Genomic DNA, 25,076 nt, shown 5'->3' with positions numbered 1-25,076 from the left:
AAGGCAAAGGCTTGCCAACCTTACAAAGGCATGTCATTGACATCACTTGCAAGACAGATCTATTTTCATGCTGCTTTCACAAGGGTCAAATTGCTTCAGCTTCTGTAAAACACCACTTCTTGTCACTGGTTCTACCAGACTCTTATTGCGCCAGCCGGGAATCGAACCCAGGTCGCAAGAATGGGAATCTTGCATGATACCCCTACACCACTGGCGCCTTGTTTGCAAGGGTGTTTCAGACCTCTTTCTGGCTTTCTCCAAACGCACGCCTGAGGGTCTTTTTACTTCCCACAAGAGAGTAGGTAATGTCACTCCATCAATTCTGCTCGCTTCGGAGACTGGGAGATTTTAGGCCATCCGTTGTTTAGGCCGTCCCTGTTGTTTCCCTGCGAGTTCCTCAAAGACTCTAGACTCGCGCTTAGACCACCGCAGAAGATGGCGGTGGAAGTCATAGAAGGCTAAGCGCAAGGGACGTAGGTTGAAAGCATCTTTTAGCAGTTCCGTTTGATCAAATTACTCAAATTTTATTGATACCTGGGTATCGTCCAAAAGCAGGTCAGAGAATGGAGCTACGGGAGTTGTGTAAATGATTTCAGGGAACATTGTTCTGCCCTTTTTAAAAGCAGCTCCAAACTTAGAGGGGAAGGGCACTTACACTTTGGTTCCACAGCACAAATGAGTTAACTTTATTTGGTGTGGAGGACGCATGAACGAGAAGTCGTACAACGTCCAACAACGCAGGTAGACAGGGGAATCATGGTTGCTGAATTTCAAAAACACTTTCCCTGACCGGGAATCGAACCCGGGCCGCGGCGGTGAGAGCGCCGAATCCTAACCACTAGACCACCAGGGAGGTGATGGATGGAGATCCTATGGGCCACGCCGGGGAACTTTGCTGAACTCTGCTTGAGTGAAGACAGGTGCCAGGGAATTCTGGCAAAAAGGCAAAGGCTTGCCAACCTTACAAAGGCATGTCATTGACATCACTTGCAAGACAGATCTATTTTCATGCTGCTTTCACAAGGGTCAAATTGCTTCAGCTTCTGTAAAACACCACTTCTTGTCACTGGTTCTACCAGACTCTTATTGCGCCAGCCGGGAATCGAACCCGGGTCGCAAGAATGGGAATCTTGCATGATACCCCTACACCACTGGCGCCTCGTTTGCAATGGTGTTTCAGACCTCTTTCTGGCTTTCTCCAAACGCACGCCTGAGGGTCTTTTTACTTCCCACAAGAGAGTAGGTAATGTCACTCCATCAATTCTGCTCGCTTCGGAGACTGGGAGATTTTAGGCCATCCGTTGTTTAGGTCGTCCCTGTTGTTTCCCTGCGAGTTCCTCAAAGACTCTAGACTCGCGCTTAGACCACCGCAGAAGATGGCGGTGGAAGTCATAGAAGGCTAAGCGCAAGGGACGTAGGTTGAAAGCATCTTTTAGCAGTTCCGTTTGATCAAATTACTCAAATTTTATTGATACCTGGGTATCGTCCAAAAGCAGGTCAGAGAATGGAGCTACGGGAGTTGTGTAAATGATTTCAGGGAACATTGTTCTGCCCTTTTTAAAAGCAGCTCCAAACTTAGAGGGGAAGGGCACTTACACTTTGGTTCCACAGCACAAATGAGTTAACTTTATTTGGTGTGGAGGACGCATGAACGAGAAGTCGTACAACGTCCAACAACGCAGGTAGACAGGGGAATCATGGTTGCTGAATTTCAAAAACACTTTCCCTGACCGGGAATCGAACCCGGGCCGCGGCGGTGAGAGCGCCGAATCCTAACCACTAGACCACCAGGGAGGTGATGGATGTAGATCCTATGGGCCACGCCGGGGAACTTTGCTGAACTCTGCTTGAGTGAAGACAGGTGCCAGGGAATTCTGGCAAAAAGGCAAAGGCTTGCCAACCTTACAAAGGCATGTCATTGACATCACTTGCAAGACAGATCTATTTTCATGCTGCTTTCACAAGGGTCAAATTGCTTCAGCTTCTTTAAAACACCACTTCTTGTCACTGGTTCTACCAGACTCTTATTGCGCCAGCCGGGAATCGAACCCGGGTCGCAAGAATGGCAATCTTGCATGATACCCCTACACCACTGGCGCCTTGTTTGCAATGGTGTTTCAGACCTCTTTCTGGCTTTCTCCAAACGCACGCCTGAGGGTCTTTTTACTTCCCACAAGAGAGTAGGTAATGTCACTCCATCAATTCTGCTCGCTTCGGAGACTGGGAGATTTTAGGCCATCCGTTGTTTAGGCCGTCCCTGTTGTTTCCCTGCGAGTTCCTCAAAGACTCTAGACTCGCGCTTAGACCACCGCAGAAGATGGCGGTGGAAGTCATAGAAGGCTAAGCGCAAGGGACGTAGGTTGAAAGCATCTTTTAGCAGTTCCGTTTGATCAAATTACTCAAATTTTATTGATACCTGGGTATCGTCCAAAAGCAGGTCAGAGAATGGAGCTACGGGAGTTGTGTAAATGATTTCAGGGAACATTGTTCTGCCCTTTTTAAAAGCAGCTCCAAACTTAGAGGGGAAGGGCACTTACACTTTGGTTCCACAGCACAAATGAGTTAACTTTATTTGGTGTGGAGGACGCATGAACGAGAAGTCGTACAACGTCCAACAACGCAGGTAGACAGGGGAATCATGGTTGCTGAATTTCAAAAACACTTTCCCTGACCGGGAATCGAACCCGGGCCGCGGCGGTGAGAGCGCCGAATCCTAACCACTAGACCACCAGGGAGGTGATGGATGTAGATCCTATGGGCCACGCCGGGGAACTTTGCTGAACTCTGCTTGAGTGAAGACAGGTGCCAGGGAATTCTGGCAAAAAGGCAAAGGCTTGCCAACCTTACAAAGGCATGTCATTGACATCACTTGCAAGACAGATCTATTTTCATGCTGCTTTCACAAGGGTCAAATTGCTTCAGCTTCTGTAAAACACCACTTCTTGTCACTGGTTCTACCAGACTCTTATTGCGCCAGCCGGGAATCGAACCCGAGTCGCAAGAATGGGAATCTTGCATGATACCCCTACACCACTGGCGCCTCGTTTGCAATGGTGTTTCAGACCTCTTTCTGGCTTTCTCCAAACGCACGCCTGAGGGTCTTTTTACTTCCCACAAGAGAGTAGGTAATGTCACTCCATCAATTCTGCTCGCTTCGGAGACTGGGAGATTTTAGGCCATCCGTTGTTTAGGCCGTCCCTGTTGTTTCCCTGCGAGTTCCTCAAAGACTCTAGACTCGCGCTTAGACCACCGCAGAAGATGGCGGTGGAAGTCATAGAAGGCTAAGCGCAAGGGACGTAGGTTGAAAGCATCTTTTAGCAGTTCCGTTTGATCAAATTACTCAAATTTTATTGATACCTGGGTATCGTCCAAAAGCAGGTCAGAGAATGGAGCTACGGGAGTTGTGTAAATGATTTCAGGGAACATTGTTCTGCCCTTTTTAAAAGCAGCTCCAAACTTAGAGGGGAAGGGCACTTACACTTTGGTTCCACAGCACAAATGAGTTAACTTTATTTGGTGTGGAGGACGCATGAACGAGAAGTCGTACAACGTCCAACAACGCAGGTAGACAGGGGAATCATGGTTGCTGAATTTCAAAAACACTTTCCCTGACCGGGAATCGAACCCGGGCCGCGGCGGTGAGAGCGCCGAATCCTAACCACTAGACCACCAGGGAGGTGATGGATGTAGATCCTATGGGCCACGCCGGGGAACTTTGCTGAACTCTGCTTGAGTGAAGACAGGTGCCAGGGAATTCTGGCAAAAAGGCAAAGGCTTGCCAACCTTACAAAGGCATGTCATTGACATCACTTGCAAGACAGATCTATTTTCATGCTGCTTTCACAAGGGTCAAATTGCTTCAGCTTCTGTAAAACACCACTTCTTGTCACTGGTTCTACCAGACTCTTATTGCGCCAGCCGGGAATCGAACCCGGGTCGCAAGAATGGGAATCTTGCATGATACCCCTACACCACTGGCGCCTTGTTTGCAATGGTGTTTCAGACCTCTTTCTGGCTTTCTCCAAACGCACGCCTGAGGGTCTTTTTACTTCCCACAAGAGAGTAGGTAATGTCACTCCATCAATTCTGCTCGCTTCGGAGACTGGGAGATTTTAGGCCATCCGTTGTTTAGGTCGTCCCTGTTGTTTCCCTGCGAGTTCCTCAAAGACTCTAGACTCGCGCTTAGACCACCGCAGAAGATGGCGGTGGAAGTCATAGAAGGCTAAGCGCAAGGGACGTAGGTTGAAAGCATCTTTTAGCAGTTCCGTTTGATCAAATTACTCAAATTTTATTGATACCTGGGTATCGTCCAAAAGCAGGTCAGAGAATGGAGCTACGGGAGTTGTGTAAATGATTTCAGGGAACATTGTTCTGCCCTTTTTAAAAGCAGCTCCAAACTTAGAGGGGAAGGGCACTTACACTTTGGTTCCACAGCACAAATGAGTTAACTTTATTTGGTGTGGAGGACGCATGAACGAGAAGTCGTACAACGTCCAACAACGCAGGTAGACAGGGGAATCATGGTTGCTGAATTTCAAAAACACTTTCCCTGACCGGGAATCGATCCCGGGCCGCGGCGGTGAGAGCGCCGAATCCTAACCACTAGACCACCAGGGAGGTGATGGATGTAGATCCTATGGGCCACGCCGGGGAACTTTGCTGAACTCTGCTTGAGTGAAGACAGGTGCCAGGGAATTCTGGCAAAAAGGCAAAGGCTTGCCAACCTTACAAAGGCATGTCATTGACATCACTTGCAAGACAGATCTATTTTCATGCTGCTTTCACAAGGGTCAAATTGCTTCAGCTTCTGTAAAACACCACTTCTTGTCACTGGTTCTACCAGACTCTTATTGCGCCAGCCGGGAATCGAACCCGGGTCGCAAGAATGGCAATCTTGCATGATACCCCTACACCACTGGCGCCTTGTTTGCAATGGTGTTTCAGACCTCTTTCTGGCTTTCTCCAAACGCACGCCTGAGGGTCTTTTTACTTCCCACAAGAGAGTAGGTAATGTCACTCCATCAATTCTGCTCGCTTCGGAGACTGGGAGATTTTAGGCCATCCGTTGTTTAGGTCGTCCCTGTTGTTTCCCTGCGAGTTCCTCAAAGACTCTAGACTCGCGCTTAGACCACCGCAGAAGATGGCGGTGGAAGTCATAGAAGGCTAAGCGCAAGGGACGTAGGTTGAAAGCATCTTTTAGCAGTTCCGTTTGATCAAATTACTCAAATTTTATTGATACCTGGGTATCGTCCAAAAGCAGGTCAGAGAATGGAGCTACGGGAGTTGTGTAAATGATTTCAGGGAACATTGTTCTGCCCTTTTTAAAAGCAGCTCCAAACTTAGAGGGGAAGGGCACTTACACTTTGGTTCCACAGCACAAATGAGTTAACTTTATTTGGTGTGGAGGACGCATGAACGAGAAGTCGTACAACGTCCAACAACGCAGGTAGACAGGGGAATCATGGTTGCTGAATTTCAAAAACACTTTCCCTGACCGGGAATCGATCCCGGGCCGCGGCGGTGAGAGCGCCGAATCCTAACCACTAGACCACCAGGGAGGTGATGGATGTAGATCCTATGGGCCACGCCGGGGAACTTTGCTGAACTCTGCTTGAGTGAAGACAGGTGCCAGGGAATTCTGGCAAAAAGGCAAAGGCTTGCCAACCTTACAAAGGCATGTCATTGACATCACTTGCAAGACAGATCTATTTTCATGCTGCTTTCACAAGGGTCAAATTGCTTCAGCTTCTGTAAAACACCACTTCTTGTCACTGGTTCTACCAGACTCTTATTGCGCCAGCCGGGAATCGAACCCGGGTCGCAAGAATGGGAATCTTGCATGATACCCCTACACCACTGGCGCCTAGCTTGCAATGGTGTTTCAGACCTCTTTCTGGCTTTCTCCAAACGCACGCCTGAGGGTCTTTTTACTTCCCACAAGAGAGTAGGTAATGTCACTCCATCAATTCTGCTCGCTTCGGAGACTGGGAGATTTTAGGCCGACCGCCCCTGTTGTTTCTCTGCTAGTTCCCTGAAGACTCTGGACCCGCGCTTAGACCACCGCAGAAGATGGAGGTGGAAGTCATAACAGGGCACAAGGTACGCAGGTTGAAAGCATCTTTTAGCAGTTCCGCTTCATCACTCTGATTGAATTGATACCTGGGTATCGTCCAAGGACAGGTCAGAAAGCGCAGCTCAGTGTTGTGGAGATGATTTGCTCTGCTCTAAGTTAGAGGGGAAGGCTTGCATGAAAGAATGGGTATCTTAGATAAACCATCAGTTGTAAAGTATCTATTGCGTAAAAATACACACACTCAGCCGTAACTGTTGTTCGCATATATGTTGTTTGAGAGTCAGCCTAAATAAATAGTAAATCTTTCCTCATTTCATAGCATAGGCATATTCTCTAAAAGTGATTAGTCTCTAAAAATTTTGTGAACATTTTCTAGAACAGTGTTTCTCAACCCTCTCCTGGAGTACCCCCTGCCCTGCATGTTTTAGATCTCTCCCTGCTCCAACACAGCTGATTCAAATGATTAACTCGTTATGAACTCCTGAAGCTGCTTAATAACAAACTGATCATTTGAATCAGCTGTGTTGGAGCAGGGAGAGATCTAAAACATGCAGGGCAGGGGGTACTCCAGGAGAGGGTTGAGAAACACTGTTCTAGAACACCACTTAATTTCATTCAACACCATTTCACTTCATTTTTTTTGCAATGGTGTTTTTGTCCTAGTAAGGTATTGAATCTGATAATGCGGAATAATTGCATAATTGCAATAAATTTGTTTTGCTTCAGTGCTCACGTAATACTGAAAGAAGCTGACTGTGCAGTTGGTAACTGTGATTTATCACAATGGGGTTGCATTAGTATGGAGACACCAGGAAAAAAGGTTTTCATTACAAAATAAAATCTGTTGTCTTTGTCAAGAAATGAAAAATAGGAATTGGATCCAAAAATCACATTGGAAAAGGAAGGTAAACTGGTAAGCTTTGACTAACCTGGAACTGAGGTCAGAGAAGATTGCTTGTGAATGTGACCTTTGAGGCACCAGCTTTTACTAGGACTCAGTATCAGCAGTACTATGGCTTTCTCACTGGAGTCAGGGGTATTTCTGCAGACACCGCCATCCTTCAACAAACCTAACCTGAAATGTCTAACCTGAACTTGAGCTAATATGAAATACATGTCAAGAAAATCGTAGCTGTATTCACCCAACGTGATGGCCACATTTACAGGACACAGTGCACATCTCAGTTCTCATGAGACTGCAATACGAGGACCATTATTACATGAGCATTTCCTAAATGACAATGTGGACAGTAAACTTAAGAAATGGACACAGAAAAACTCATTTGTTCATATATATCCAAATGCCTCATCTGAATAGCCAAGTGACTTGCAGGGGTGTGTGGGATCTTTCTGGAGTATCAAAAACGTTTGTGAAACCCTTTACAATTACTGCGTGAGAGAATTTTACACTGTTGTTTTATTGTAATGGACGGAATTTGACATTTTGTTTAAGTTCAATATAAAATATTCAGTCACAAAATAGTATTGCTACTGGATGCACTTCTTTAGCAGACTCATTACAACTGGATTACCTTGAGGCGCAGGACAAAAAAGAAAGCAAAATGAAAACAATGCAAGTACCAGCACAATAGTGAAAATTATATTACATCAAATCTTTTTATAATGGTCCCAAATATACTGTAGTGTACACTCACGAAAAGAAAAAGATATGACAAAATAATCACATCTAGAATTCCACTCAATCTTTAATCAAGAAGGGATGACAAATTTCCAAAAATCTGCAGTTTCAAAGGGCAAAAACAGAAATGGATAAAACAGGGGCTATTCCCCATACAGAGGTTTTAAAAACCTGTTCAAGTGCGACTGAAAACATCCTGAACATTTAAAGGCAGGTCTTTTTTTCATTTAAAGAGGAAGAAAAAACAAAGAGATAGGAGACTGCTGGCATTTCAGAGGAAGAATTTCTGCTGCATGAAAACAATGACATCAGTGACAACAGCCTTGTTCTTCTTCCAGTTGACTAAGTCTGGTCCAAGAAAAAAAAAAAGTAAAAGGAAGGAAAAAAAAGTCTACTCTGACTTCAGTCAGTGAAGGGTGAGTGGTGGTTCTGGATTCACAGGCTCATTTGGGTTGCTGTGTTGTCCATCCCTGAGAGGGGGGCAGTGAGTGTGGTCCGAACTCTACAGCTCTTATGGGCATGTCCGTAATTTTCCCCCCACAGCATTTTTGTTTTTGTTTGTGTTCAAGAATGTCTTTCTTTTCTCTCCATTTCCTCCGTAGATTGGCACTTGAACGACAGTTTCACAAGGAGATGTTTTCCCAAGATTCCTTTCTCCTCACACCTCACCACCTTGACAAAAAAACCATGTTATCTTCATGACACTGAATTGGATTTCTTTTCCACCTAATTTATGGAATTCTTTGTGACGCTGTCCTGTGGTACATTCCAATGTAGGTGCTGTTCATGCCCATGGCGAGGCGTGAGAGGACTGGAGTACTCTAAGAGCCCAGCTTGGACTTCTTGGATAAAGGTGGATTCTCTTCCTTACTCTCCAAGTCATCTTCATCCTCCTCATCATCATCAGGGTAGTCCACAAGTCCAACCAACCCTCCCTGAGGGAACAGGTATACAGTGAGAGATGCAACCCATACACTATATATCTACTGACTATTCTATCATGGTTTAAATGACAAGTACTGCAAAAATATATCTGTGTGTGTGTGTGTATATATACGCTACCGTTCAAAAGTTTGGGGTCACTTAGGAATTTCCTTGTTTTGAAAGAAAAGCAAATTTTTGTCCATTAAAATAACATCAAATTGATCAGAAATACAGTGTAGACATTGTTAATGTTGTAAATGACTATCGTAGCTGGAAATGGCTGATTTTTAATGGAATATCTACATAGGCGTGCAGAGGTCCATTATCAGCAACCATTAGTCCTGTGTTTCAAATGGCACGTTGTGTTTGCCAATGCAAGTTCATCATTTTAAAAGGCTAACTGATCATTCGAAAACCCTTTTGTAATGATGTTGGCACAGCTGAAAACTGTTGTGCTGATTAAAGAAGCAAAGCTGGACTTCTTTAGACTAGTTGAGTATCTGGAGCATCAGCAATTGTGGGTTCGATTACAGGCTCAAAATGGCCAGAAACAAAGAACTTTCTTCTGAAACACGTCAGTCTGTTCTTGTTCTGAGAAATGAAGGCTATTCCATGCGAGAAATTCCCAAGAAACTGAAGATCTCGTACAACGCTGTGTACTACTCCCTTCACAGAGCAGCGCAAACTGGCTGTAACCAGAATAGAAAGAGGAGTGGGAGGCCCTGGTGCACAACTGAGTAGCAGGACAAATACATTAGTGTGTCTAGTTTGAGAAACAGACACCTCACAGGTCCTCATCTGGCAGCTTCACTAAATAGTACCCGCAAAACACCAGTCTCAACGTCAACAGTGAAGAGGCGACTCCGGGACGCTGGCCTTCTAGGCAGAGTTGCAATGAAGAAGCCACATCTCAGACTGGCCACTAAAAAGAAAAGTTTAAGATGGGCAAAAGAACACAGACACTGGACAGAGGAAGATTGGAAAAAAGTGTTATGGACAGACGAATCTAAGTTTGAGGTGTTTGGATCACAAGAAAGAACATTCCTGAGACGGAGACCAAATGAAAAGATGCTGGAGGAGTGCCTGACGCCATCTGTCAAGCATGGTGGAGGCAACATGATGGTCTGGGGCTGCTTTGGTGGTGGTAAAGTGGGAGATTTGTACAGGATAAAAGAGATCTTGATGTAGGAAGCCTATCACTCTCATTTTGCAACGCCATGACATACCCTGTGGACGGCGCTTGATTGGAGCCAATTTCCTCCTACAACAGGACAATGACCCAAAGCACAGCTCCAAACTATGCAAGAACTATTTAGGGAAGAAGCAGTCACCTGGTGTTCTGTCTATAATCGAGTGGTCACGTTATTGAGCTGTTGTGGGGGCAGCTTGACCGTATGGTACGTAAGAAGTGCCCATCAAGGCAATCCAACTTGTGGGAGGTGCTTCAGGAAGTATGGGGTGAAATCTCTCCAGATTACCTCAACAAATAGACAACTAGAACGCCAAAGGTCTGCAAGACTGTAATTGCTGCAAATGGGGGATTCTTTGACGAAAGCAAAGTCTGAAGGACACAATTATTTCAATTAAAAATCATTATTTCTAACCTTGTCAGTGACTATATTTCCTATTCATTTTGCTATATTTCCTGTTCAAACTCTTTTCATGTATGTTTTCATGGAACACAAGGAAATTTCTAAGTGACCCCAAACTTTTGAACGGTACTGTATATAAGATATGTGTGTGTGTGTGTTTATAAAGTAATGTGCAACACAAACATAGCAATGTGTAGAACACACGTATTTTGACTGAGCCACCACAAACAGTGCAGTTGAAATATGTGTCCCTATAGAGCCTGTTGTACCTTGGTGGTGATAGCTGCCGTCGGAGGTGAGTTCTTGGCTCCAGAGCCCGGTGACCCAGGGGACCCTGCAGAACCTGGGGATCCAGGCGACCCAGGTGAGCCCGGGTGGTGGCTGGAAGGGGATGGACTGGTGAGGCTGGGCTTGGTGGTGCTGGAAAAGGACAGCTTAAAGCTGGGGCTCTGGCGCCCAGACAGGCTCGCCTTTCCCAAGACTTCCTTGTCCTCCGACTCTTTCACTGAAGGACAAAAGCAAAGAAAAAAAAGTTGCAATGAATCATGAATGCCTTACCAGGAAGTGAAAGGTCCACAATACGAGTCTCATCAAACAACATTTTTAGGTTCAAAAATTTAATAACATATTGAAAACTAAAAACATTTGAAAGTAACTTGATCGTAAAATATTTTTTAAAAGTTAGAAACACACCCATGGCTGGACAAAGAAAATTTTCCACAGGCCTAATGGGACAATTAACTTGAATGTTCGCAAACATGAAGCACTGGCCCAGCTGCAAGTGTGCCAAAATGGACACAAATGTCACCTAATTTTACTGGTCTGCTATGAACTGTCCGGTATTTGTTTCACAAGGTTACAGCTACATGGATGACTCAAAGTGACTGCTAGCACCAAGGGCCATCATAAGCATTAATCAATGAGAGCATCAGCATTCTGATTATCCTTAAACCGATTATTTCTCTGCACACACATTTCTTCCTCTCCATGAACTTGGTGATGGGGTCCATGAGGTCGTCGTCGCTCTTCATCTTGTCCGAGGGCGGGACGACGGCCTCGCCGTCCTCCAGGTCGTCCTCGTCCGTGTTGAACCACATCTCCTCCTCGTCCTCCAGGGTGCGCGCGTCCCGCCGGTACCTGTGGTTCCGCAGGATGGAGCGCATGCTGCACAGAGCCGGGGTGCCAGCACAAACACGTCATTTCCCTCTGCTCACACACTCAAGCCAAGTAAGGCCTGAAGTAAGGCCAGACACACAGCAGATTTAGCTCTGATAACGACAGTTATGAGTCTGCTACAGCTATGGTTGAAATTTGGTGCTGTCTCATGTGCGACCTAATAATTCTACCTTAAACTCAACTGCCAATGCCCATCTCCGAAACCCAATGTGTGTCAGTGCGTTGCCTGCCATTACAAGTCAGGAACTGCATCTCTTTTGAGGAAAATGCATCTCGGTTGAGGAAATGTCTTCATAACACATTTATTTCCATGGAAGTAGAAATATTCAGCACAGCAACGCTGAAGCATGTGCTGTAAATTAAAGGAATCTGACACCACTACACTGACTAAACATGGCATGTGTAATGATCAAACTAGGGCTGGGCAATATAGCCGCCGCAATATATCGAATGGCTATTTTTAGCGTAATAACAGCTATCCCCGGTATGTGGTGTTAGGTTTTTTTTTCCCCCCGTATTTTTTTCCCCATTAGTCATACCTGATGTGGGAGCACGCCTTCAGTTTTCCAAGGCCATGTGAAATGCTTCCGGGGGAAAAAAACGCCACTTGTATCTATTCAATGTTGATATCACAGCAACAGCACTATGCTGCTTCCATGTGGTAGATAGAAACACACAGCTACATAGATAGTGAAAACTAGGGCTGTCAAGCGATTAAAAATATTTATATAATTAATTACATGCTTTGTGATTAATTAATCTAAATTAATTGCATATATCAATATTTACTGTGAGACGCTTTTTATGTTCAAATTATACAACAGTTAGTTCCGACCAAGTAATCTGACTGGACAACAGGCATTCCATGAGTGCAGATATTCAGTATATCAGCACTGGCACTTTTAACTATACACATATCACTCCGCTTTACAGATTCGACGCAATCGTTGATTACACCAATGCGAACTTAATTCGCATTTACCAACAGCGCGAATGTGGATACGTTCGTACATGATATAAAAGAACCTAGCTAGCCTGCAGTTGGGTATGATAAAGGCTTAATTGCACAGTGACGTATGCGTTTTTTTTTTCTATAATTAATTCATTGAAACTAACATGTTATTTTGACAACCCTAGTGACAACATATGCTATGTGTTTTTCAAAGCTAATAGGTAAGTTAACCAACATATAGATACAAGTGACATTTTTCTGCCTAACGGGAAAAAATACAGGGAAAAACCTAACGCCACATACCAGAGATAGCTGTTATTGCACTAAAAATAGCTATTTGATATATCGCGACAGCTATATCGCCCAGCCATAGATCAAACGCTTCATTCAGCAGATCACAACAGCTCACTCTCATGGATCTAGCAAGCTGAAACCAGTAAACTTTAGCCAGCCCAGAGGACTTTCACCAGCCTTCTGAAAAAAATACCCACAAGCCTCTACTATTTGGTAAATTACTGATATAAACATGCCATGAACATGTCGTGTGGTTTGGAAGCCACTAGCTCATTATCTGACGTGTACTTCCACTCACGCTAAGGATATATTAATAATTCGGTTCCTAACTCTGGACCACAGAGTTTTGACCCATCCTCGGAGCAAGAATTTAAGAAACTTATTTTGGTTGTGAAACATATTTTGAGTGCTGACATATAAATAATCAGTTAATACATAAACAGACAGCAAATGAGTAAGTACTCAATTAGATTCAGTACTGACAACTGGTAAAAACTGATACCACAATCAGAGATACGTGTCACTTCTGTTTTTCAGACAAAGCAGTTACTGTCCAGGGTAAACTGCCGATGTGAAAACGCTCGTCTTGCTCGACCCCTCACCTGTCTAGCTTGGGGTTGTCTTGCCTCTCCCTCTGCTGCTCGTAGCGTAGCTTCAGCCCTTTGAAAGTCTGCACGTAGTCCACGTCTTCAAGTGCTTTCCAATAGTTCTCTATAATGTGGGCAGTCAGAGACTTTATGTCCTCCTGCAAGAAACAATATGCATACAAGGAAAGAAATTAATATGACTATTAATTTTCTTTGAATGTGTACTGCTCCCAGTGTACGTCAGTGGTATTCATTAGCTGATGCTATAAAAGGAAATGCTGTTTTCTTTTAAAACTCCACTGCATTAGTTTAAATCCTTAGGCCATTTCTGTACGTTTTCTCATTGCAAAATTAATTTGTGTCATTCAATTTCTGTAACTGACACTTTGAGCATAAAATGCTTCAGAGCATCTAAAACAGTGAAATATGGCCCTTGACGGAACTAAGGACGTCTGTCGTTTATATTTTCATACGTTTAGATTTTTACTGAGCTCTTGTAACCTCAACAGATAAGCAAATGGCATCTACAGTTCAAAACGCAGCTGAAACAGTCAGCAAGGCACCATACGATTACGTGTGCTAGCTTCCTTAAAATCGAAACTACCATTTGACTGAAAATGACTAGGTTTGCTAGCTGTGTAGCATGTGTATGTGAGGACAAAAATAGCAAAATCCTCATCACTCAGTGCTTCTGAGAAGAAACTTTTCAGTGTTTGGATTTGTAAACAATCTTTATTCCAGATGTCTGCCAGACAATTCACATCTGCAGATTTCTGACTAAAGGCTTTGACAGGATTCAAAACTAATTTTTTAAAATTAAGACCAATTCAGAGTTTCCCAACCTGTCATCTCATGTTAATCATGTTGCCACTAAATATGAACACAAACTCCAAACATCCCCAATTATTTTTGCATAGACCCGCAAGTATGGCTTAGATTAAATCAAGCATCTAACACAAACTGAGTTTTTGACAGCAGCGTATCTTTAGGTATGGAGTGCAGCTAAAACACAATTATAATTTAGTAACTGGCTGACAGGACAGGCTGGATAAATCATCTACAGCATACTGTTGAATTAAATATAACTACAGTCTGAGACAGGTACCCCTGACAGGCTGTACCCCTTCCGCTACTGATGAAATACCCCTCATGCTACAGCTGATTAGGGGTACCATCGTACACAGCTCAGGCACCGTTCTTGTTAATAGCGCAAAGACAAATACACTTTGGAACAACAGTGTGTCAGGTCCAGATATTACGACTGTGCAAACGGAGCCATTTGTGTCATTTGCTCCACAATCTACAAGGTGAAAATGCTGTTCTTTGTTGTGATTTTTGGAAAATGTTCACAAGTAACTCACCACTCTGACGTATTCAAACATCTCAAGTATGGCTGAGTTCATGAGGTTGTAGCGAGAGCCGTTGTTGAGGAAGGCTTTCACCACTGGCTCAAAGAGGAAGTTCCTCATGATGTAGCGGTTGTAAAACTCATCCTTCAGGCCAATGATCTTCCTCATGAATCGCAGTGCACCTGTCAGAATGATTGAGAGGGGGTAACTCATCGTGATTTTTTTTTTGGCCTATACAGCTGATCCACTGTGGCACCGCCTAAGAAAAACAGCACCAGTCACTGAATAAAAAAATGACATTCTAATTACACAGCAGCAGAGTCCTGCCGGCCAAAAATAATACAAACCAATCATTTGGGATTCCATCTGTAATGGCCGCTTACTCTTTTTCCCTCAAATGCGAAGGCAAATGCATTCATATGAAAACGTATGTCTGTTGACTCACAGAGCGCGAGGAAGGCGTGCTGGGAGGCCATGAGCACCAGGACCCTACGCAGGATGTCCTTATTGATGATGTAGTTCTTTATGTGGTAGGTGTGATGCTCCACGCAGAAGGTCAGCAGCTCCAGAATCAGCGCCAGCAGCTGCGACGTCTGGAAGTCATCTGAACAGGGAGACAGAATCGAGACGCTATCGACGCAGCACGCTCGGGAGGCCTGCCTTCCATGGCAACCGGCTGTCACAAACGACTCGTTTAAACGCTGTTAGTGTGTACGTGTCTCGTATTGACAACTCGAAGCTCAATTTCTAAGGGGGCTGTCGCTGTACGTTAGACTGATCTGTCTGTCAGCACAAAATACTGCTCTGGAATCAAAACCAAGAACGTCACGTTCAACAGCTACACACTGCCTGATGTAAAGACACCATAGACTACAGGCACTGAAACACTAGCAAAGCTGAAAGTGCCTGGTCCTTGACAGGCTGAGAACAATAAGGTTCATGTAGAGGGGCAGATGTAGCAGGTGCAGAGGACTCACCTTTGCTGGGCTTCTCCTCTGTGGTGTTGGCCAGCAGGGGGGCAGACAACACATGCATGCAGTGCTTGTAGAAGAAGCTCAGGAACTCGGTTTTTTCCGTTTTCTGCAGAGGTTTACAGAGCAAAGTGCAGCTTGAAATTAATCAGGGGGCAGACAGGCCTGAACCGCATTTTATTTCAATGTGTTTGTCCAATTGCTCATACTTCATACAATGTAAACTGTCAATGACTGACTGACTCCAGCGGTGGTGCTAGCTCTTTGTGCATTACACTTGTTTAAATCTATTCTTTCAACAGAGAGGGGAGGAGGGCAGATCAGAGCTGTGGGACAGAGTACACGTGGCATTTGAGACAAGGCTAGGAGGAATGGAAGAGCACAGAGAGGGAGGAATGGGGTGAGGGGTGGGGCAGGGTAAACTGGGATTGTGGGTAGTATGAATTGGGAGCGGGGGCAGGGGAGAGGGACGGGGGCCGGGGCGATCCTCACATTGGCGGTGGCAAGCATGTTCTCCGGGTCCACCAGGGTTCGCAGCAAGCCCATCAGCTGCACGGCCCCGCCCAGCTCCGGGTCCGTGTCGCAGATCATGTGCTCGATGATCAGGTTGATGAGGAGGATGTCCTGAGGAAGAACCGCACCGAGAACGGCAACACAACCCGTAATCTCTCATGCTATTCCACAACCAGTGTGGATGGCCAACCTGACACTGCAATGAGTTTCATTTACGGAGCTCCAATACTGACGCAGACCTGAACTGGGCGTCAAATGTACACAGAATTACGAACAGACATTTTGACATTTTGTTCATTCGGATCTTGTAGAGCAGTGGATCTCAACCCTGCTCCTGGAGGCACACTGTCCTGCATATCTTCTATCTATCCTAGCTGCTTGATTAAATCAGGTGTGCTCCGCTAATCAAAAGTGCCGCTGATGACTTCAGTCAGGCAGGTAGAGCAAGGATAGATAGAAGATATGCAGGACAGTGTGCCTCTAGGAGCAGGGTTGAGAACCACTGCTGTAGAGCATGGCACTTAAGAAAGCAGAGGTGCACACAAACCAAAGGGTAGGCAAGGAAACTCACATCATCGTTCTGCTGAGACTCTTGCATCACAAACTCTCGCACCATGGAAGGGTTGTACTCCACCAGATAGGAGAAGATATCCGTGGCGGCGCTGCGTACCTGGACGTCATCCATTCCCTGCCGACAACCAACGGACTGAGCGTCACTCAGAACAAGCAACGCCAAAAATAGCAATAACGGCAGCACTGACAGACACCATAAAGGCACAATCTTTACACACCGGTAATGTCACAGAGGGTGCAGCTGAATACAACACACAACGACTGCCAATCTTCCCGCAAGCCCAGCTTACCAGTATGACTTCAAGCGCTGGTAGTATGCCCATGTTTGACAATGTTTTAAAGAAGGCGTCTCTGTTCTGAGGTTGTAACGTTTGAGAGAATGCACAAAATTCCTTTAGAAAATTTACCTGCAGGGAAGAAAACATAGCATCTCACCACCAGACAGGGCCTGAAAGGACTAGTCCTAACAGTTTACAACATTACGGCAGTTGGCCGGTACTCAGAGGATGGTGCTTATACCAGCTCGTGTCTCTTATCGTCGTCGGTTGCTTCATCCGTTAGTTGTGCAAAAAGGTCTGTCAGGAACTTTTCATCATCCTGAAGAGGAAAAGAAATAGGGTCAACGCTTCAGCGTGAACGTGCCAGCCCTGGAGGATAAACCGCCAGCTCCAACGCATCCCTTTCAGGGCTTCCCGCTGATATCACTTACCTGACGAAGGTTTTTTTTTTATAATACAGGGATTTGTACACAGGTAAGTAATTATTTGGGAATGTGTAATAAAACAGGAAATTTGCCTCTCGACAACCACTACGATGCTTTCTCAGACTGTCATCCACCTTCACCTTCTCAGTGACCTCTGACCTTTGACCTGGCCTGCTGGACAATGTTGAGTTCAAGTGGCATAGGACTCTTTGGCCCTGTGCCCTCTTACACATTAGCTTACACATTCTTAGCAGGTATGTTAAGTTGCATTAAAAGGCTATGGCGCTCCAAGTTTTATGTTTGATGCATTTCAAAAACAGCTAAAAAAGCTTCAAAGAACAGAATACAAAAACAATTTATTTGCTCAAAGGCAAATAAAATGTCTTGTTTAATTAACCAAATTTCAATTTAAAAAGCTGCAGAAGCCATGATGCCAGTCAGCCCACTGAGCGAGTCAGACATGGTTCCACGGCAACACCTGCTAAACACAGCCCAACAGTTCATAAAGGCATAGACAATCACTAACCTAGCTGTCTTTATAGTATTTAATATACAATGTAGCCTATGAATTTGTTTTCAATGTCAATCTGGAACATGTTATTTAAGATACAGTTCAAAGCGCTTTTTCCCCTACTAAAACAAACAGACCACACCAGCCATTTTAGTCATGCATGCCCTTACAACTCAGTGTGAAAAACCCCAGATGGCCCTCCTGTTTTTAAAATCATGGATAGAAAAAACAATGTGGTGAATTGATGTGCACAGCAAGAATGTGATTACAATGAAATAAAATGAAAACTTTCAAATTAAATCAACACCATCACCACATTTTGTTAACATATAAGAGACATTCTTTCCATAGTTTTACATTTTAAAGGCAGTTCTTTTCCTGGCTGCCATCTTGTACACAACAGTAAGCAGTCCCCTAATCTGTCATGGCGAATTGCGGAACTTTGAGGTAAAGTGTAACGGGCTTTATACATTCTCCATACCCATTTGTGTACCTACACCAACACAAAGAGCCTTATGCAAAGGTGCGGCAGCAACACGCCAAACAGGATTGAACCACACAGCACCCAGGTTCAGAGTCCAGTGCTCTAACCATAAATCACATGCTGTACCTGAGAAATGACTTTTCAGGAAATTAGTTTTTTTTCCCCTCTTACCTCACGTACTGAGATCAGCAGTAAGGACAAAACCTTAATGAACTTAATAATCACATGATACTTCTGTTCAGAGAGCAGTTGGTTATGCTTGAAACTGACTCTGAACAAACCACCTTTAAATTTACCAACAGACAGAGGCTCATCTTTTACAGTGTGTTCAAGCATACAAATGCATATCATTTTTAACTGATCTCAACTGTGCTTTTTAGTATGGGGGACCACTTACCTGCAACATTCCAACAATTTCCACTTTATTAAAAAAGATAAAGGAGTGGAGAGTAGACAGCATGTTCTCCTCAAAGACGGAGGGGGTGGGGAGGACCATGTCCTGAATGTACTGTACTCGGTACGTCTGGTGGATTTTCTGCTTGAGTTCAGGGTCTGATATGGGGATGACCTCCTTGAACTTGGCGGTCTTAGTCAGGAACTCCCTGTGTCTCCTGGGCTGGGGCAAGGAGGGGTCAAACTCCAGGCACCCGATCACGTCCATGATACATTCCTCCGAGAACATGACCTCGAAAAGTGCGGTTCGGTTCAAGAGAAAGATTCCCTTTATGATGTCGTAGAGGTGGTGCAGCCCCTCCCGGTTCTCCAGGTCCTCGCAGATGTGGAAGAGCTCCAGGAGCTTCTTGATGTAGCCCTCGTTTTCCACGGCCAGGGCCAGCTTCTCGCGCCGCAGCGGGGAGGGCAGCGAGGACGCCACCAGCTCCGCCACCTCCTCCAGCCGGCTTAGCTCGCAGGGCGGCAGCTCCAGGCCCGGGGAGGACATGTCGTCGAAACGCTCCTCCTCCGACTCGTCCACCAGCTCCTGGGTGATGTCCACCGACGGGTCTTTGCCCTGGACCTGGTCACACACAAACACAACCACGCACAACAAAATCCAGTTACACCTTTTAGCACGTACGGTCACACCGGTGTGACTAGCCGTTTAGCGCGTATGCTAAAATCAGTGCGATTAGAACATGAGATTGGAAAAATTCTAGCTAGTTTTAGCTTTGAGGAAACCGCTTTTTAACATTAAAAAATGTAGCAAATGCAGCGGTGAAACCTACGAGAAGCTTAATAGCACTAATGAAAACATAAACCATGTAATGTAACACACACGCTACATAGCATAAAATAAGTTATGTGTGAAAGGGTTAAGGGTATCTAATAAGGGTGCTAAAATATTGGCAAATACACCCTACTAAAGCAAGCCCCGTCCCCAACCCCCCACCAAAATTTCATTTTTATATTTGCAGACAGGTCAAAATACGCTAACACAAATGCTAAGTGGTAAAACGTGGCACCAAAAACCAAAGGAACTGTACTGAACTGAGTACATTCACATCTGCTGAGGAGCAGAAAAACTTTTAACACTGTTGTTCCGTTTAGCAATACAATCAAACTACTGCTGTGCAGCAAAAAAAATGTCACCGCAATGAATACGACATTCGCAGAAAGAATTAAGTTGCAGCGCTTACACTTACAACTGATTCGTTAAGTTCCTTTTTTGTTTTGGCAAAACATGCAAGTAGTTTTTTTATGGCACACTGGATTTCACACTTAGTTAGTGGATTACAAACACATGCTCTTCTGGATTTCTGACAACTGCCCCACCCCCCTGATCTGAAGTGGTATTGTGGGGAAAAAAAGTATATTCTAAGCAGCACACACAGCTTTCCAGGGCTGTTGCTTTTGTTTAGTTGTGTAATTGTGAGCTTTTATAAAGTGAAGCATGTCATACCTGGCAGATTTTTTCCCATATCTCATCACAGCCTGCTTTCTCCTGGAAACTCAGGGCCAAGTCATAGTTCTCTGCTTCAGACCACACTATCAAGGTGTCCTAAGAGGCAAAGGGGAAAGAGCACAGTTACTCATGTGGTCAACTGCATCAGCTGCCAGCTGCCCTCCCAAGTGATGACCTTGATTAGCGCGCAGTATATTTTGCCTAGGATAATACACATAAGTTGATAATTATACAAATACAAAAAAGTGCTGGAAGGTACAAATTGCTTTCACAATAATGCCACTGACCTGTTGTTTCTGGTAAGCAGTGTTGGGGTTTATTTTAGACTCCAGCAGTAGGGAACCTGTAATGATAATGATAATCAAATAACGATGTGTTCACAACTGGTAAATATCAAGCACAAATGTGCACCTTACAGCAGAAATTACACATGTTAATACTACAGCCATCAATTTCTCATGAAAACTTAACTAAAGTCCATTTCACATATATCAAATTTTGAAAACTTCAAGCATGTACACTGCAAGTGAACCTGACACACTTTACAAATGTGCCAATCTGGAGTATAATCTTGGGTTTTCATTAAACCAATATTTTGCACTACCACTATGATACCGGTTTAGAATCTCAATACAAAATACCTTGGCACAATTTGTCTAAGCACAAGAAACAGAATGAGGAAAAAACTGAATGAGTGCTATTGCCTCCTAGCAAGCTGTGCATTTCACTGCCTTTCTTCCACAATCTGTCCATTTCTGGACATATGGAACAGACTTATGTTGACAAGGGTGATCCTATTTTCTGCTGAACTGCTCCAAAAGTTTGCAACTATATGCTTGCGAAATCATCCACTGCTTTATCTAAGCTTTTTGCCACTTTCTTCTACTGAGTGAAATCAAATCAAGCGTTTGTGGGAATAAGCAGACCGCACGTAGATCAGTAGCGTGCCTTACAGACCAGGCTAATATTTTGAGAGACGTGAGCACTGCTCTCCGTAAGCAAGGCCAGTCATATGGCATATCATACCGTGACAAACGCCGGTACTTAAGGTTCTATGTTTCCGTGCTGCACCTCACTGTCTTTGTAACAGTATTAACATGTCACAAGCAACATGCAGCTTTCCTGAATGCATTAATTTACAATAGAAATATACATATTTTCTTCATCATTCTAGAAATTTGCATTTTCCAGAGCTGCATTATCATCATTGTTCTGCTTAAAGAAATGGAAATGAAGTTTTCCTAACATTTATGTTCTACAAATATTTCTTAGCCAGTGTAGTTAAAATGCCACGAGTTAATGAATACCAGGACGTAGGTAATGCAGTTCACAGGTACCTAAGTGAGTGAACCTGATTCAGAATTACATCAGTCCCTCTGTTTCTTAATCCTCAGTAAACAATCATTCATAAAAGAAATAGCAAAGACAAAAAAATCACAGTTCTGTATTAAGCTTTTTTCTTCTGAGAAATATCCCCTCTCTCTTCAGTGACTTTCAGTTTAGAAAATGTAAACTAATAATCACTTAATCAGGACTGCTGTCTACCTTTTAATCACTGCCACATTTTGATGCAATTTTCAGTTATGACCATATTAGAGCAGTCTCTGATAGTCTCCCATCATCTGCCATTGTGCAATAACATATTTGAACATTAATTTAAATTTTCAGATTTAGAATACAACTGTTGACCAAACAACAATGATGGAACAAGCCCAGTAGCTCAGCCCAATTAGCCTGTGTGCAATCCACATGTAATCACTAATTTCTGAATGTCCAATTTGCATATGTACTTCTGAAAATGTCAACAGCCCAATGCAGGATACCCCACCCTGTATTAGGTAAAAATAAGTCTACAGTGCACCAATATATACATATCACTAATTTTGCAAATACATAAATGTACTGTGTCAGTAGAGTTCTGTCCATTTAAGAGTTTTCACTTTACAAATGTTTTCCAAAAACAATGGCATACTTCCACCCCCGCACCAACTGCCAAACATGTTTCACACTTACAACGCCATCATCTACACTTTCTGCTCCCAAGTAATTTCATAACCTGTTCACAGAAGAGGATCATTTGGCATCATGTAAGAAAGCAGATATGAAATAAACAAAATTATACAAGCTAATTATAACATAAAAGAATAATAATGACCAATGTGAGAACGTGACATTCTTTTGGTACACAATTTAGAGTGTAATACATTTATCAGTAAGAAAATCACTTGACAATGTAGAAAAAAAAAAACACTTGGATTTTCATGTTGCTTCAGAGAAAGGTGTCATGGCCCTGACTGTTTGTGGGCCGTGAAACACCTGGGCACATGCAGTTCATTCGTGTTTTAAAACCGATATCAATACACTGCGGACTTGAACTGATCACAAACAGAAAGGTCACACATCCGATCTATGAATGGCTTCACGAGCTCACCACTGAATTGTTATATTGGAGTGAATAGATGTACATGGAGATTGTGCTGTATCCGGAGTATTCATTCAGTGAGACACTGTTCAATGCAGTGCAGTGAAATCTATTCAACATGGCAGCTGAAACTCAAATCATTTACAACGAAAGGGAAAGTCCACTAATTACACTGTATATTTTCCCCAACAAGTTTGCCTATTTACTTCTGCCCTATGATTGCAAGGAATCTGAGAATGCTGCAAAGATTGCTTCATAGACATCAGTGTTGGCAGTTTGCATTCTGTGTAAAGTACAAGTAACACACCTTTTTTCTTCATCCTTCAGTCAGTTTTACTAGAACTCTTCCAGCTATAACCTTTCTGTTGATACATATTCTATGTAGTACAGCTAACATATATTTTAGTTTATCAAAGGCTCCACAGCTTAAGCAGTAACATTTTACAAGACAGCACTACAAGCCAACTGAAACTACTAGCTACTCTGATTATATTATAGGCAATCCCTTGATCTGACAGCTAAATGTCTATCAAATCATCAATATGCATTCTAACCAAAAAAATTACCTTTGCGTGATAGCATAACTATTGAAATCGCGGTTTATGTCTTGTGGTTGGAAAGCATACTGGTAAAGATTTCACACTGCAGCTCCAAGCTTCAACAAAAATTCTAGCTAAATCACAATTATAGCAATTAAGATAGGTATACCAATTAAGAGCATCCCAGTTTGAACTTATCAAAGGGTACAGATGAGAGGCCAGGGGACAGATCTTTTTTTGTGGGGGCAGAGGGTGGGCTGTGTGAGGTGAAGCACTCTTGCCCAAGCAGCATCGATGAGTGGTGGTGCTGGTGTTGTATATGACAGAACAATGTCAGCTCTTATTCATGTTTGTCCCGTTAATGCTCTTGCACATTTTCCTCAAACGTATGCAATGCCTCTGTCAGAGGTGATCTGAGGACACCGGATAAATGACTAACTTTCTTCTGCACACAAAAAAAAATACTATGAGTAATTCAGCACTTAAATTAGGACTCCCACATGATGCATTCAAATACAAGAACAGAGGACTTGTGTGGGAGCAGTACAACTTCGCTATTGACAAAGCGATGTTTACAAACAGGAGTAGCTAGCTTGCTAGTGAGTAATACCAAAATGTTTAACACTTCGATCACCTTCCTGTGCTCGTTTGGCTAACTTTAGCTAGTCTAACCAGCTCATCTATTTTCCCGACCAATGCAAAGTCCAGCAATCGGTCATTACTTTTCGCAAACAAATCCAACCCTATTACTAAACCAGGTCTAGTTTACAAACTACCTAATCTAGCTATAACTTGCACTGCTGAACTTACTCGCTTGCTAGTACCTAGTTATAGTTATATACAGCTATGGTAACGCTAACTAGCTATCAAAAAAGCATGGAAACGTGTGGCAAGCTTTGTAAATGCAGTTTAACCCACGCACGGTTGACCTCAATAGAGTCAAAGACTCCAGCCTAAGGAAGACAACAGTGACTTACCGTCGCTTTCGGCACGCACCAGCAAGGACATGCCTTTCAGCCTCTCTACGTAACCGGAGGAAACATGCCCGGTGCCCCGGTCGTCCCACTGCCGGTCTTCGTTGAGGGTGTAAACCTTCACTCGTCGGCGAGTGTCTGTCATTTTCTGCAGATCAGCCTCGTCTGTTTATCCCCCAGCGGAAAAAAAAAGTTTTCGTGTACGTCTTCCAACCTTCTCGACCCTGCCCCTGGCTTTCCGAATTTCGGGCGCCGACCAGTGCTCGCAAAAAGCGCCAGTGGGGGCTGCGTTCCGGGCGAAAGATCCCCCCGGCAGCTAGGGCAGCTCGCTAGCAGTACCAGAACATACAACCCGCCTCGTATAAACGGAGAGTAGCTACGCCTCTTTCCAGTTAGCCGCCTTGCTAAGCCAGCCAGCTAGTTACAACTAGCCAGCCAGCTAGCAGCTTGCGTTTCTCATTTTTGGAAATGGGCAACTGTTCGACCACAACTAATTGGATAAACCGACTGCATTCTTCTCGCAAAGACGCGTCTCTATTTCCGTCAAAGACAATGTCGAAGGTACTGGTATTTATGCGTTATCATTACCTAGCTAGCTATAATTATTACTGTTGATATTACTGAGCTAGCTAGCTAGCTAGCAAGCCAGCTATATCCTGGCCGAGCGTTCCGCCATGTTCTGTCCTCGGGCCGTGGAGAGAAGCCTCTCCACTCTAATTTCTGAACATTTCAAAATAAAAATAGCTAAATCCGGCTGAGGTAGCTAATCCAAGTCAATCATTAAATGAAATCTCTTTAACATAACGTAACACGTCACTACTATGACTGTTTCTCGTTCATTCCCAGCGTTTAGCTTGATAATTACAGTCCCCCCACTCAGAATTTCGACATCTCAGGTCC

The 25,076-nt window shown here is 44.0% G+C and overlaps 1 protein-coding gene and 13 non-coding genes across 14 annotated transcripts; all 14 read right to left on the bottom strand.

Annotated features, from left to right (window-relative positions):
• Positions 1 to 146: 146 nt before the first annotated feature.
• trnag-ccc lies at positions 147 to 217 on the bottom strand. The gene has a single exon. It is a non-coding gene; the product is annotated as a tRNA-Gly (tRNA).
• Positions 218 to 781: 564 nt separating this feature from the next.
• On the bottom strand, positions 782 to 853 carry trnae-cuc. Its single transcript has one exon. It is a non-coding gene; the product is annotated as a tRNA-Glu (tRNA).
• A 234-nt stretch (positions 854 to 1,087) lies between these two features.
• Positions 1,088 to 1,158, bottom strand: trnag-ccc. Its single transcript has one exon. It is a non-coding gene; the product is annotated as a tRNA-Gly (tRNA).
• A 564-nt stretch (positions 1,159 to 1,722) lies between these two features.
• Positions 1,723 to 1,794, bottom strand: trnae-cuc. The gene has a single exon. It is a non-coding gene; the product is annotated as a tRNA-Glu (tRNA).
• A 234-nt stretch (positions 1,795 to 2,028) lies between these two features.
• On the bottom strand, positions 2,029 to 2,099 carry trnag-gcc. The gene has a single exon. It is a non-coding gene; the product is annotated as a tRNA-Gly (tRNA).
• A 564-nt stretch (positions 2,100 to 2,663) lies between these two features.
• On the bottom strand, positions 2,664 to 2,735 carry trnae-cuc. Its single transcript has one exon. It is a non-coding gene; the product is annotated as a tRNA-Glu (tRNA).
• Positions 2,736 to 2,969: 234 nt separating this feature from the next.
• Positions 2,970 to 3,040, bottom strand: trnag-ccc. The gene has a single exon. It is a non-coding gene; the product is annotated as a tRNA-Gly (tRNA).
• Positions 3,041 to 3,604: 564 nt separating this feature from the next.
• trnae-cuc lies at positions 3,605 to 3,676 on the bottom strand. The gene has a single exon. It is a non-coding gene; the product is annotated as a tRNA-Glu (tRNA).
• Positions 3,677 to 3,910: 234 nt separating this feature from the next.
• On the bottom strand, positions 3,911 to 3,981 carry trnag-ccc. The gene has a single exon. It is a non-coding gene; the product is annotated as a tRNA-Gly (tRNA).
• Positions 3,982 to 4,545: 564 nt separating this feature from the next.
• On the bottom strand, positions 4,546 to 4,617 carry trnae-cuc. The gene has a single exon. It is a non-coding gene; the product is annotated as a tRNA-Glu (tRNA).
• A 234-nt stretch (positions 4,618 to 4,851) lies between these two features.
• Positions 4,852 to 4,922, bottom strand: trnag-gcc. Its single transcript has one exon. It is a non-coding gene; the product is annotated as a tRNA-Gly (tRNA).
• A 564-nt stretch (positions 4,923 to 5,486) lies between these two features.
• trnae-cuc lies at positions 5,487 to 5,558 on the bottom strand. Its single transcript has one exon. It is a non-coding gene; the product is annotated as a tRNA-Glu (tRNA).
• Positions 5,559 to 5,792: 234 nt separating this feature from the next.
• trnag-ccc lies at positions 5,793 to 5,863 on the bottom strand. Its single transcript has one exon. It is a non-coding gene; the product is annotated as a tRNA-Gly (tRNA).
• Positions 5,864 to 7,486: 1,623 nt separating this feature from the next.
• On the bottom strand, positions 7,487 to 25,076 carry LOC118792129 (serine/threonine-protein phosphatase 4 regulatory subunit 3). The gene is made up of 15 exons (XM_036549851.1): positions 24,180 to 25,076; positions 20,529 to 20,584; positions 20,239 to 20,337; positions 18,739 to 19,356; positions 17,163 to 17,240; positions 16,934 to 17,050; positions 16,642 to 16,758; positions 16,050 to 16,181; positions 15,564 to 15,666; positions 15,032 to 15,190; positions 14,599 to 14,768; positions 13,253 to 13,395; positions 11,202 to 11,392; positions 10,498 to 10,733; positions 7,487 to 8,647 (listed from the first exon to the last, which is right to left on the bottom strand). The coding sequence occupies exons 1-15, from the start codon at positions 24,319 to 24,321 to the stop codon at positions 8,534 to 8,536; spliced, it is 2,475 nt and encodes an 824-aa protein (XP_036405744.1). The 5' UTR covers positions 24,322 to 25,076; the 3' UTR covers positions 7,487 to 8,533.

This window comes from Megalops cyprinoides, chromosome 17 (assembly GCF_013368585.1).
Source record: "Megalops cyprinoides isolate fMegCyp1 chromosome 17, fMegCyp1.pri, whole genome shotgun sequence".
NCBI lineage: Eukaryota > Metazoa > Chordata > Actinopteri > Elopiformes > Megalopidae > Megalops > Megalops cyprinoides.
Note: the sequence above shows the minus strand (reverse complement) of the source record. Positions and strands in the feature narration are given on the sequence as shown.